This window comes from Glycine soja, chromosome 11, assembly GCF_004193775.1.
Source record: "Glycine soja cultivar W05 chromosome 11, ASM419377v2, whole genome shotgun sequence".
In the NCBI taxonomy this organism is placed as follows: Eukaryota; Viridiplantae; Streptophyta; class Magnoliopsida; order Fabales; family Fabaceae; genus Glycine; species Glycine soja.
This window is the reverse complement of record NC_041012.1, coordinates 37423528-37437461: the sequence shown is the minus strand read 5'-3', so window position 1 is coordinate 37437461 and position 13934 is coordinate 37423528. Positions and strand designations below refer to the sequence as shown.

Sequence of the window (13934 nt, the reverse complement as noted above, 5' to 3'; positions counted from 1 at the left end):
AGTCAAATCTATTTAAGTCGTATAGTTGTGTAACTATAAAAGTTTAGTTGTAAAAAATTCTATTTGTTGGTGTTAGATTCAATGTTGGACTAATATCGAATAAAATATTAAAAGATGCTTATTTTAGGAATTTGATTATATTCTTGAAAATGAATATTATTTTCAATAAAGATGTTTGGTAAATACTTATTATTTCTTGGAATTTTTAGTTTAAAAAATATTAAATAAATAAATAAATAAATAAAATTAAATAAGAGGAAAGTGGAGATTTCCATAGAAACATAAGATTTTCATCCTTTTAAATGAGAATAGGAAGATGAAGAAGGTGTGTAATATAGTTTTCTAAGAATGAGTTATGTATAAGAATAATTTTTGAAAACTTATAACAAACATAAAAATATAACATTTCCATGTTAATAATTCTGAGAATGTGTTTTTAATCCATGAAACAAACATACTCTAATAGTTGAAGATCGAATATGAAAGACAATCTTATAGAACCAATTCTTCCACACAATCTAACCAATCCTAGCTAAAGAATCCATTAAAAAATATTAATAAATTCAATGCATAATCAATTTATATTTGTTTAAAATTCAATGCTTAAAAATCAATTTTTTAATTTGTGAATGAGATATGATTTATGAAAAAACATGGTATTAAATAATTAATATAGAGTCTGTCAAAAATATAAGTAATATAGTGAACTAGCTAGTAAAAAGATAATATAAAATTAATTCAAAGAATAAAGAAATTATTTTTATATTTTCATTTGATTATAAATTATTGAATATAATAAAATTGTTAATTTTTAAAACAATTACTTAAAATCATATTCAAAACAAATTTTAAGTAATTAGTCGTGTAAATGCTATCAACAGTAAATAAAAATAAAAATAAAATATTATTATAAAAATATTATATTAATAATATAACTCTATATTTATATGCATCCTTGCCAACATTGAGTCTAGACTTATTTTTTTTAGATAGCATGTATTTATTATAAACACTAATTGTATTTGAGTCATACAAGATTATTATAAACATGAAAAGTAGTTATATATCCTTGACTTGCACTTGAAATAAGCTTAAACAATAACTGTGTTTGAATTATAATTGAAAAAATGGAGTTTTGATTGAACTCGACTTTATAAATTTAAATTTAGTTAAAAATAAGTTTTTTTTAAAACTTGATTTATGTTTGGAGTTTTTCACATTTAATGGGAAATCAAGAGAGATAACTTTAGTATAAATCTCAATTTGGATAAAAGTTACGATTTGATTCAACTGAAAAAAATGATCCATCAACTAAGTAGATATTGAAACGTCAAATCAAACACACCCGCTAAAGAAATTATTGGGTCTCGCAGGGGATTGACCTACAGATTTCGTGAGAATAAACTTTACTGTTTAGATCAAAAGAAAATAACTTAATTTGAGTATACTCCGTCTAATTTAATAGACAATGCAATCAACATAGTACTAACTAAATAGAAAGACCATATAATCATAGCCAATGATATAAAACCTAACCCTATGCTTTTTTTAATCATAATTACCTTTTAATAAAGAAAAATAGACGATAGAAATTTATTCAAGGTTAATTAAGTTTTCCCCTCGTATATGAATTTTTGCTTTTAGTCTCTCAAAAATTATTTTGATCGGTTTTGATCTTCCAAATATTTATTTATTTTATTTTTAATTCTTACCGTTAACTTATACAGTAAATAAATGATGCCACACCCGTCACATGATATTTTGTTAAATAATTAATTTTTAAAACTGTCAATTTTTTTTCTCGATTTTTATTTTTAATCTCTAAAGAATGATTGTTTTTAGTCTCTAAGAAAATGTTTTCACCAAAATTATCAAACTTTTGAGAGACTAAGAATATGACAAATTTTTTAGTTACTAAAAACAATAAAACTTTTTATTAAGAGACTAAAAAATGTCAATAGTTTTTAGGAATTAAAAATAGAAATTGAGAAATTATCCCGAGATTATCACATTAACAACAATGGTCTAATATACTACATCACATGTCTACTTGAACGTCATGTCATCGTTTAATTGTTCAAATTAACAATAAACAATAAAAATGAAATTAACAAATTTATAGAATACCAAAATAGATCAAAATATTTTTGAAGAGTTAAAAGTGAAAATTCATATAAAATTAGAGACTAAAAAAATAATTAACCCATTTATTTAAATAAATATCTATTTAATTACTTTTACCTAACTTTAAAATAAATACATTTTTATCTAAAAAAATAGATATTTTGTGACACCTTCAACGGAGAAAACTTTATTCACAAAATAAGAAAAATAGTATAATCGTCTTATATTTTCTCCTGATCAATTGTCTCTTTCCATTTTCCACCCATTCAAAGGAAGCACAGTACCCCCTCCCCACAAAAGTAAATGTAGTGAAGTGAATCATTCAATTTATGTACTAATTTAGAAAACATAGTTTTGTAGCTATTTTCTCTCCTAATACATCTCCCATTTGATGATGATTAATGGAAGTGATCACAACTAATTATTTGAACCCCACAACTAATTATTTAAACCAGGGTGTGAAAAATCCATGATATATCATATAATGAACTAGTAAATAAAATCAACAATTTATCATTATGCAGTTTAAAATTATGACCATACCGAGCACATGTTCCATATTAATTAATGGTATCAAATCCAAGACATGAGTATACAATTGAATTTAAATTAAAAAAATTTACTGATCATAGTAATCTTATCTAACTTGGTAGAATTATTTCCGGTGAAAAATTATGCCTTTATGAGAAATTTCACAACAAGAATTACATTAACTTTAACTTTAACACATAATAGTTATATGCTTTCCCAGGTTGCAAAAAGCTTAAAGATTGATATGTAATACTCTTTCTGTAGTTAACTATTAAAATAGAACTGAAAAAAAAAATAATAATAATAAACAACTTTAGTCACACCCACGTAACTATTTTACCTAAATAACGGCTTGATTGTCTTATTCAAGTAGTTGTAATGTAAAAGGGAAGATGTTTACCAACTCACAAAATTATGTTCACCAAAGAAAGAAAAAAACCTATTCGCCGAACTCTTATATAATGATAAAGTCAACACAAGTATCATCGTCCTTACTCCTTAATACAAATTTATTTTGATAGAATCCAAGAGCAGCTTTGGTAATTGGTAATGACAATCTTAATCTGCCCAGTATTCAAATTGAGCATTCTATGATCTAAATGTACAGTGAACATCATATTTGTAAGTTCTGACCACTCCAATTATTTTAACAAAAGAAGCATGAGTACTTTGACCCCAGAAAAAAGATACATTTCATTGGATATTTGCACATACAAGGAATTTTGCACAACTACTAAATACAGCAGACTGATACATTCACTCAGTTGAAGACTGAGATACTTTTCAAGCAATTAAGCACAAGGTCTAATAATTCATTCAGATATCTCACACATATCTTACTTGGCTAAAATTTTCTGCCATTAAACAAAGCTGATGACAACCGTCGCTAGTGCAAATCTTCGAAAGGAAATTGTTGGCTGTGGATGAAAAAGACCAACATGAAGGCTTCATGTTTTGTACACAATCCTGCTAAGCAGCATGTTAAGCCAAGTCACTCATTCGTGAGTTGGATGAAGTTCATAAAACAACACCTTTAGTTAGGGTTGTTGAAGAACTAAATTCAGCTCTTGGGCAGACTTGGCCAATATACCACCCCTCCTGCAACAAAAAGCAGGGGAAAAGTGAAACCGCGACTCTTGATTGTATGTAGATGTAAATAAATGTCAGAGTGATATTTAAAGAAACAGGTTAAGAATCAACAGCATTAAGTTGTTTAGTAAATCTGAGAGAGGAATTAATGCTTTATTAAAATGAGAAGCAATTCAACAGAAACATGCATTATCTGCCAAAAGCCCAAAACGCAATGCAAATTGTTTAACATACCTTTTTTTTATCATAGGAATATATAGTTGCAAATGCTACTTCTCTAATTTTTCAAAGGCATGCAAATCTTGTCATACAAGGACAAGTTCAAAATAAAGAAATAGAAACTGGCAAGGACTATTTTTGTTTTCTATTTTAAAATCATCAGTCTGCAAGATTGACTTCAGTATGCATGAGTTGGCAACACTAAAGATGAAATGTTTACCTTATTAATATTGGAAGAATCATTCGGATCTTTTGCAGTTGCATAAAGCACTGATTGGAGCATTCTCGCCTGTTCTCAAGATTTTGTATAAATTAGGATCATTAACATATAAACTTTATGAGATAGCGAAAGCCACATTAGGTGAAGATGGAGGATACCTTTGCTCTGCATGTAGATCAATCCCAACAGAGGGAGGTGCTGAAATGGTTGAACGTATTGTTGGACCAAAAACTGCCACAAGCTTCAGCAGCATATCCAGTGACACCTTCACATGTCTGCACAGTAAGAACAGAGTTAATGTCTACCAAAACCACATTGTGATTTTCTGCAAAGGCCACCATCAGTAGGAACAACAAATCCTACAAGGTGAGGTTGATTATGTGGATCACACTCGTCATTGAGTTCGATTAAAGACCAAATCCCCAGTGATATGCAAGACCATCAGTAGGAACATGCATGACAATTTAAACTGCTTTTGTGAGGTCACGGCCTACAAACTATAAGTTGCACACTAGATGAAAGCAAATATGAGGCCTCACATACTTTAACTTCCAGCATGAATTTTCCTAACACCAGGTTAATAAAGGATTACCTTTCTATGTTGCTATCCAACAAACCTGTGAGCACAGGAAGTAAACAAGAAAATAAATCTAAGGTGAGAATCTCCATCTTATCAACAAGGACACTGATAACATCAGCTTGAACCTACATCCAGAGGAAGTTATCTTCAGGAATATATATTAAAGAACAAAACCATAAATAACTAGTTAAAGCATTTAATACAGAACAAACAAAGACCGAACAAGTGACACATGACCACTTAATATAAAAAAAATACGCACAGATTGATCAGGCAACTTTCTCAAAGCACTGATGGCACCTTTAGCATCATTCCGCTCCCAAAAATGCTGCACTACCTGCAAATGCACCTTACTTAGAACCAATTGGGGAACGAAATTGTTCCAGCTTTTGTCATTTTCTTTCTGGATTTGGCTTCTTTAATGTGAGTATAGATAAAGTAACATCGACTGTTAATTTTCTTGTCAATGACTGATATTACTTTACCCTCTAAAGTGAATTGCTCACTTTAGGGGAGCTGGATCCTTTCTTTCTATAACCCTGTTAAGAAAACTTAAACAAAAATGCACCCTTACATCTCAGCATATAAGTTATAGCCAAACACTGTTATAAGTTTTATGTCTAAAATTAATACTTAGTGATATTGGGATTACAACTCTAAACATGGGCTTTGTCTGAAAGCAAATGATATTGATATCTGACTAGCTAAAATACCTGTAATTTTGTCAAACGTGAACGGAGATTACTTAATGTTACATCATGAGTTTGCATCAGCCCTTCAATTATCTCTCCATCATTTGCAGAGTTTGAATTGCTTCCAAGAACTTGAGGCTCAACTTTCTGACATTATATAACAAGATATAGTTGAGTAAGTTCAACTAAACCAATGCAACAAATCGTAAAAAGTGATAGCAAGATGACCCAAAAAAATCCAGCTTGACTAAACTATATCTTGTTACAGGCTAGATTTTTACCAGGAAGTTAGCAGACTTGTCAGTTTCACTGGTTGTGTTGGGAACATTGGGCATATTGTTTTGATCATCGCCGAAAGGAGATCTTTCACCCTTCTCAGATGTTATGCTGGTGATGGGGGATGCATTAGTTTGATCTTCTTTGAGAATTTTTTCCTTATTTTCGAATATTGTGGCGGGGGTTGCATTAGCTTGATTCTCATCGGTGGGAGTTCTTTCCCGTCTTTCAAACCTCTCAACCAAAGAACGGGTCCTTCCTTGTAAAACAGCAACTGCCAAAAGCAGGATTTAAAACTATTCAGTTTCCAGGGGCTTTCTTAATGCATAATAAAACAACATTGATGAGCTATGGCAAACCTCCATTGACATATTTAACTGGACTCATCTCCTTGCTGTATGGAGAGGATTGATTACCTGAAAGATGATCACATATTAACCATGGATGATAATATTTTATTTTCCCATATTAATGACCTAAAGCACATGGCATGCCAACTTTTTACACAAGTAGAACTAAAATATCCATAAACTACAAGTCAGAATCACAGTTTATTAACATCTTTATAAGAGTTTATCTGTCAAGACTCAAGAGTGTTGGCCAACAGTTTATTCAATATTTTTCAGGAGATTGAAGTCAGAAATAACAAGCATATTTTTTTCTGATAGAATAAGAAGCATACATAGAAGTTCAGTATAAATCTCCACAGATTTGTCAAGCAAGACCCAAATGTATGATATTTTAGATATAATGAATGGATGAGAAACACAATGTGATTAGAACTTGGCTTATTCAAGTCTATAGGTATGGGATCAAAGTGAAAAGCAGTTATTCAACCAATAAGAAGCCAAATATAGTTCAGGGAAATGATGTTAGCCACTAATTTAGCCCACACTATAACTAAGAATAGAGAAGAGAATGGTGGGGCAGCTAGCTCATTTTTTGTACGAGTGGAAATGTATACTGAGAAAGGAAATTGCAAGTATTGTTGAGAACTTGAGATGTGACACTTTTCTTGAAAGTGAACTAATCATTTTAGAGGAGCCAATTCCAGAAATCAGCAATGACTTGCATTTGACCTATAAAGGGATTTGGCAGAAAAAAACTTACATTTATCTTGGTCAGAAAATCTGTCTGGTGTTAAAGTTTTTTCAAACTTCTCTGTGACACTTTTGATAGGATGCTTATCCTCAATAGATTCTCTGACTTCATTCTGAGATCCAAGCTTCATTTGGAAGTTAGGATCTTTTGCACTATCAGATTTGCTTCCAGTATCACAAAATGTTCTGGAATCCAAATCTGATGAAAACCCATCAACATCAAGTATGTCAGTGGATGCTCCCTGAACATGAACTGGCTTAAGCAACATCCCAGGTTTAGTCTTTGAAAAGGTTGCTGAGTTCTTACCATTGACAATATCCCGAGGTACAAAGTTTGGCATAATGTAAGACTTTCTAAGTGTTTGTTCATTTTGTTTTGCATGAGCTCTTGTTGCAGGACTCCAGTTTAGCATTTCTTTGGATTCTTCAGGAAGATCTACTTTTGGAGAATTATAAGACCTGGATCTTATTAAGGTATCAGGATTCCCTCCAGAAGCTTTATATGCAAAAATAAAAATAAAAAAGTTCTTCAATACATCATTGGGACAGTATTAAAGAAATACACAAAAATTGACAATGGAAAACGTATATAATCTTACAAAAAGCTCCTCTAAAGTGAGTAGGTAAGGATGCCCCGTCTTTAGATTTTTGTGGGTTATGATTATGATGCACATCAATAAATTCCATGGTGGATATAGCATTATAGCCCTACTTATTCACTTTAGAGAGGCCTTATCCATAATCTTAATTTACATTCATCGTGTCAAGAACTTCAGTACATATATGCTAGTATAATTAAATTTCCAGATTGATTCAGTTAAATTAAATTGTCTGAAGATTCTTCACCAAACAATCCACTGATGCAATTGCAGCATCCTACCTATTAATGAGCTCAGATGTACTTTACGGAATTTTTTTTATTTTGAAAGCTGAATTTGTTCAGAATTTTAATAAAGCCGTGTCTAATATCAATAGTAGACAAAAAGGTCCGTAGCTTACAGTCTATATATATATTCTTTATCTCTTTTGACTCATTGTCAGCAGACATACTGCACAACCCAAAAGCCGGTCCCACACCAGCTTCTACTTTCTCCATTTGTCTTCCCTGGAGACTAAGTTTCTGTTTTGTGCTTTCCTTTTTCTCAGTTTCCAAGCCACCATTATATGGCTCTATAAGCTGATGCATTAAAAATAACAATCAGAATGATAAGCTAGCTAACAAAGAACATATTTACAGGAAAAGCATCTCAAAATTAGTTATTGTTGTTCACAGACTAATATGGAAGCCATGTAGTCATGACATTCATTGTTGACATGTAGGAGGACCACAGAAATGGTGGCTTTGAATTTAAAACTAGCAATTAAGATAATAGCAACCACATAAGTAGTAATTCTACAATCATACCTTTTGAGCTAAATATAATTAACACAGATATCAGGTTATAAATTGAGAAATAAATATATTAACTAATATAGTGATAGTGAGTCCTACTGAAATATCTGACACCCATACTCCCACAGAATTACTGTAGAACGAGCAACCCAAAAGCATCCCGTCATGAATACATAGGTCACCAAGTGTTGTCCATCCCATGTCAACAGCATCATGACATATAACAGGTTCCCATGAATAAACCTGCAATACATGAGCATTAGATATGATATCTTTATCCTGTTTAAGTTGTTCATCATATCTAATTATTGAAACAAACAATCTGTACCTTCAAACTATCCTCAAGTCCAGCAAATAGGATCTGTCCATCAGGATGAAAAGCAATTGAGCGTACCCCCGAAACCTAATACAAAGTAATTTATACTTATTAGAGTTTACTATTTCATGTAAATTTACAGGCTTACATTAGAAGAAAAAGCAACATGCTATACCTACCATGCTACAATGACGACTAAGCTACATCATAGTATATGACTTAAAACACAAAAACACATCAACATTTTATGCATCTGTAAGATACAAAACAGGGCAGGATACACTAGCAATTTAAAGTTACAGAAATGTTCTAGGTCACAACTAAACTAATCATTTTGCATTTGGAAACTATCCACAACAATGTGATGGCAAAGGGAAACTGGTAAAATAAAAAGTGTCAACTGTCAAGCAGGGTTATCCATTGAAAAGGTTACCAAAGAGATTCCAAGAAAGATAGTAGTGGTAAATAAAACTGATCTAAATGTATTAAAACTAAAATTCAATTGATAAGAGGCAGATTTGGAAGCAGAATGTATGGTATATTAATGGGTATAATTGATTCCTTTCAAACAGAAAAAGAAAGCTTCAGCAAGTTTAGATACCTCATGTCTGGTAGATCCAATCAGTTCAAAGGTTTCTAAATCCCAAAATTTCACTGTTCTATCTGCTGAACCTGCATATCAAATTGTGAACTGTTATTGTTTTGCTGAATAACAATGTTTTATGTTTGGTGTAAATCAGTAAATATACAAACTTCAACAGAGACATATTAGTTAATTACACCAAAAATGAATTTTTCTAAGATGGCATTTTCAGTAAAATATTTAGAACTTTTTTTCTCTCCAAAAATGCACTCTAGAGTCTATACCCGAGCATGCATGCAATTTGGATTGTTAGCAAAACATGATTTGATACGACCCACAAAGCATTATGGGGGCTAGACCAGAATACATTCTAGATAATCTCTAATTGAGTTTTTGAAGATGCTCAAAGATTTCCTTAGTCCCTCCACAGATGAAAGATGTAGCATATTATATAGAACATTGTTGCATAAATTTCCATTAAGCTTGTCCAACTATGTAACCTAAGTAAATTCTCATTTGATGCACTTGAAATGACATTATAATTATGAAACAAGGATCTTTACAAATTTATTGCACATGCATGAGCATCTACCATTCCAAGCTCCTCTAAGGTACACTAGCTCACCTGTAGCCATAAGAAACTCAAGAGGATGAAAATCTAGGGATCTAATGTGTCCTTCATGGAACTTGAAGTCATGCAGGAGCTTTCCACCTGTTAGATCCCAGACCTGTACATTGGTAAGTTAGATCCATATAATTTATTCACAGAAGAATTGTAAAAGTTATATACAATTAATAGCTATTCAGCTATTCCACAACAAACTCCATGCTATTTACCTTCACAACATTATCAAATCCACCAGAAACAACCCAACGGCCATCAGGACTGAATTTGATAGTACTGATGCCCTGGCTATGACCCTTGTATGTTTGAATGCATCCTTTTTTTCGGATATCCCAAATATTTAGATTAGTATCCAAGGAGCCGGATGCAAAAAACTCACCAAATGGATGAAACTCAACAGCAGTGCAATTCAATCTGTGTCCGGTAAGAGTGCGAACCACTATACTTCAAGAACAATTACACACATATTAGTGGTGTATTGGAAAATGCATGAACCTTACATTTCACCGGCAATTCAAAAAGATTAACTTGGATATATAATAGTTCTCCAAGATGCCCTTATAATATCATGCATGCAAAGTAGATAGCTTAACTCAATTCTTAAATCAACTAATTGTCTGTTTATGATCAGCAAGTTTGCACTTCTTCTCTAGCATAAAAGTCTTAAGCCATATAAATAACATCATTATATACTATAGAGTCCATGACTTCAGAATATACTAATTAACTTACTCTTTGCTTCTTCCAAATCCCAAAGCTTTATTACCCCTGACGATGCTCCAGAAAGAATCAACACTTCTGCTGAGTCAAAAGTCACTGATTCTACTGAACTAGTGTGACCACACAAACTCTGCATAATGCATAACATTTTTAGTAAGATAGCACTGTTAGGTTTAAAGCTCAACATGGCTCTGCTGCTATCATAAGAAAGTCAAACCCATGTCACAAAGGGAACCCAATCAGCAAAAAGGGTACAGATAATAGATTATTATGATCCATGTATGGTAGGAAGTTTCAAGAATTTTTTCACTTTTCATTGCTAGCATGTTTGAGATCATACACAGTTCAATGTTCATTCATCTTGGTTTGATTCAAAATTTTCATTTGCAACTTCCAAGCTAGTTATGTGGCAAAAAAACAATGTTGGCATCAGACTTGTTTGATTAATGATCATTGAATTGGTCATTAAGGAAAATTGTTTTGGTAAAAAAGCAATTTTGGCATCTTGGTAGGTTGCTGCTACTTTTCTTCCTAGGTGTGTTGGTTGTGTTAACCATGCTGACACCATCTCACTGGATTGTGTCGATGTAGTTAGTACAATCCCACGTGCCCACACGATCTTTTTTTTTTTTTTTTTTTTTTGATCAGCAAAGATAAAACTATATATATATATTAGAAAAGTACCAGAGGTACTAAATACAGAGTTAGACACCATAAATATGGTTCCTCAATCAGGCAACATAAGTCTGATTAGGAACCAAAATATGGGAAGAAAATACATGTGATATGATCCCAAAAAACACCCCTACTACTGCAAAAAATGATGTTTGAAGTTACTGGACCAGTGATTGAAATGAATAGTAAAATCCTTCTCCAAATTATGAAGCCAAGTCCACATTAAGAAAGTGGCGTCTTCAACCAATTTGTTTCCATCAAAAGTCACTCCAGAGAACAGAATTCGGTTTCGAAGCTGCCAAATAGACCAAGTGATAGCCAACCACCAGTATGTGCAAGATGATGTGGCAAAAAGTGATGCATATTGGTTAATAGATTTAAAGGATCCTGATTTTGGTAAATAATTTCTTTAGTTGTAATACTTGAGTAAAAATCTTGCTTCCTATCATACTCCATCATCGTTATACCATGCCTATTTCAGTCCAAATTTAAGCTTATCATTTAATATGAATTGAAAATAAGTCCTTCAGTCACGAGCAATAGCATAAATCCTTCAGTCACTACCATTACAATAACATTACTTGCAAGCTGCAACACGGCACACAAGAAATGGACCTTCATTACTGCCTAACAATCCTGCCTTAGTCATATTGCAACCAAAATGTTAAAACACAAAGGCAATAATCAACTGACCATTAAAGAGGTTGGTTTCCCAATCATCCATAGATTGACACTGTGATCATCCCCTCCTGTAATGAAAAGGCGGTTCGCCTTCCTTCCAAGTTTTAAACAATTTACATTCCCTGAATGAGCTGCAAATTCCTCTACAGTTGATTGGCTCAGGAAAGCACATTATCAAAACAATCAAACATCTACACACCAGAGTCAATAACAGACTAATATTGAAAGAAAAAAAAACAATAAATCAAAGACCCAAATAAATTACAAAATCAGCGTTTGAAGCTAAACCAGAAATTTTCATTTCTTAAAATATCCTCTCTTTTTACCCTAGCAGAGTACTTCAGCTTATCAAAAGCAAGACAAAGACAATGAAGTAACACAAATATAAAAAACAGCAACTTGAAAGTTTACACCAACCTCTAACAATTCCTCAGCCACTAAACATAGAGAAAAGGCCTAAAAAACCTGAACTTTTCATCATAACTTCCAATTTATTAATGAGCTTCCAACATTTGCTCACCCCCCACCAAAAAAAAGGAAGTAAACAAAGCACAAATCCTACACCAGACCTTGCCACAACCAACGAACCATAAAATAAGAAAGAAAAAAAAACAAGAGTTTCAAGGACACAACTCACCCACATTGCAACAGAAAGCATTTTCTGAGGCACAAAACTTATATATATAAAAAAGGATACGTAGTTTGTATCCTGTCTTTGCCATAGTGTTGTTGGGAAACAGCAAAGGCAGCTTGTAGAAATGAAGTTCCTTTCCACACAAATGAAGCAAATGAGGAATTGGGTCAGCTTCTTCACTTCAGAACCAAACTGAGAATTTGTGTTTCAGTTTTGGAAGTGGAAACTGAACTGCTCTTAACAAACCAACCAAGAAAGAAGAAGAACAAATGAACAATCATTCAACAGTCAGAAATAATCTTCTTTATTATTATTTAATATTTAATATTTAATATTATCCAATATTGTTGTCAACTTCTTTATTTTCTGTGGGGAATACGTGGACTCATACCAATGTTTACTCCTCAGACCAAAATACCCTTTAGTACGCAAATTTTTTCTTAAGGCCCTTCAGTAAGCAATTGTCGTTGCCAATTTATCTAAGGTAGGTTAGGTGGAGAGGAAAGAATAAAAATAAAGTGAATTGAATTGAAAGTATTAAATTAAGATAGAATACAAAAGTGTGGATTTCATATTATTTTACTGAGCTATGAAGTCTGATTTTTTTTAAAGAGATTTTGTTTGAATTAAGCGTTGAATATTGCGTGTGTAATATTATTTTTTTACTTTATAATTTGAAATCAATTTTTTTGTTAGGAATACTTATATCGTTTTGAATTAATATTATTGGTTAAATATATTTAATGAGTATATATGACTTCTTTTAACTAATACATGTATCATATTAATTTTAAGAAATAAAATAATAATGACATGATAAAGAGTAATGAATGCCGCTAAATAGTTATTAAAATTTCCTTATGTATCCAATGTTGTAATCGTAAAATTATGAGATGCAAATTTACACCAAACAATGTTTGCAAAATACTTTACAATGTAAAACCTTTTGAAGTTGTACCAAATTATGGAATGATATCACATTATTTAGTGTAATTAATAAGGGTGTTTATAGGTTAGAATGCGGTAGGTTTGATAAAGAAAATATAAATTGATGAAATTTATAGGTTGGATTTATTTGTGTTTTTCAAAATTATTTTAATTAATTTGACTTGAACTAAGTGAATTGAATTGAATTTAATTTGGATGGAATTGAGTCATCGGGTTAATACATATTTTACGATTTATTTTTTTTTAAAAAAATATTAATAAAAATCATAATAATGTTAAATAAAAAGATTAAATTTTGTAGTATACATATAATTAAATTTTTAAAAGAAATGTTTATAAATATAAAAAAAAAAGTAAAAAGAGAAATTTTCTTATTGCACATAGATTTATATATTCTTATTGAATTTTTAAAATATTAAGTAAAATAAAATAAAATAAAAAATTATAATAAAATTAAGATAGTTTGGATTGAGTTGGGATACTGTTGATTTTTTTTTATTTTACTGAGGGGTACTGTTGAAAATCTAA

The 13934-nt window shown here is 31.4% G+C and overlaps 1 protein-coding gene across 3 annotated transcripts; it reads right to left on the bottom strand.

The window, feature by feature from the left end:
• Positions 1 to 3190: 3190 nt before the first annotated feature.
• Positions 3191 to 12731, bottom strand: LOC114374827 (katanin p80 WD40 repeat-containing subunit B1 homolog). Of its 3 annotated transcripts, XM_028332528.1 has the most exons (19): positions 12522 to 12731; positions 11837 to 11967; positions 10481 to 10598; positions 9961 to 10187; positions 9749 to 9851; positions 9142 to 9212; positions 8553 to 8627; positions 8324 to 8467; positions 7831 to 8008; positions 7139 to 7327; positions 6842 to 7030; positions 6091 to 6147; positions 5737 to 6005; positions 5477 to 5602; positions 5026 to 5100; positions 4776 to 4888; positions 4342 to 4458; positions 4184 to 4252; positions 3191 to 3753 (listed from the first exon to the last, which is right to left on the bottom strand). In XM_028332528.1, exons 1-19 carry the CDS (start codon positions 12544 to 12546, stop codon positions 3693 to 3695), a joined length of 2337 nt encoding a protein of 778 aa, XP_028188329.1. In that variant the 5' UTR covers positions 12547 to 12731; the 3' UTR covers positions 3191 to 3692. The 3 variants fall into 3 exon arrangements, with proteins under 3 accessions (XP_028188329.1, XP_028188328.1, XP_028188330.1); XM_028332527.1 differs by having other exon boundaries at positions 6842 to 7327; XM_028332529.1 differs by lacking the exon at positions 8324 to 8467 and having other exon boundaries at positions 6842 to 7327.
• Positions 12732 to 13934: the final 1203 nt, after the last annotated feature.

Coding starts and splice junctions, on each gene's coding strand:
- LOC114374827 (XM_028332527.1), bottom strand. CDS start 12,546: ATGGCAAAGACAGGATACAAACTAC. Junction 11,968..12,521: donor AAAGACAGGATACAAACTAC/GTATCCTTTTTT, acceptor AATCAACTGTAG/AGGAATTTGCAGCTCATTCA. Junction 10,599..11,836: donor GGAAACCAACCTCTTTAATG/GTCAGTTGATTA, acceptor TGCATTATGCAG/AGTTTGTGTGGTCACACTAG.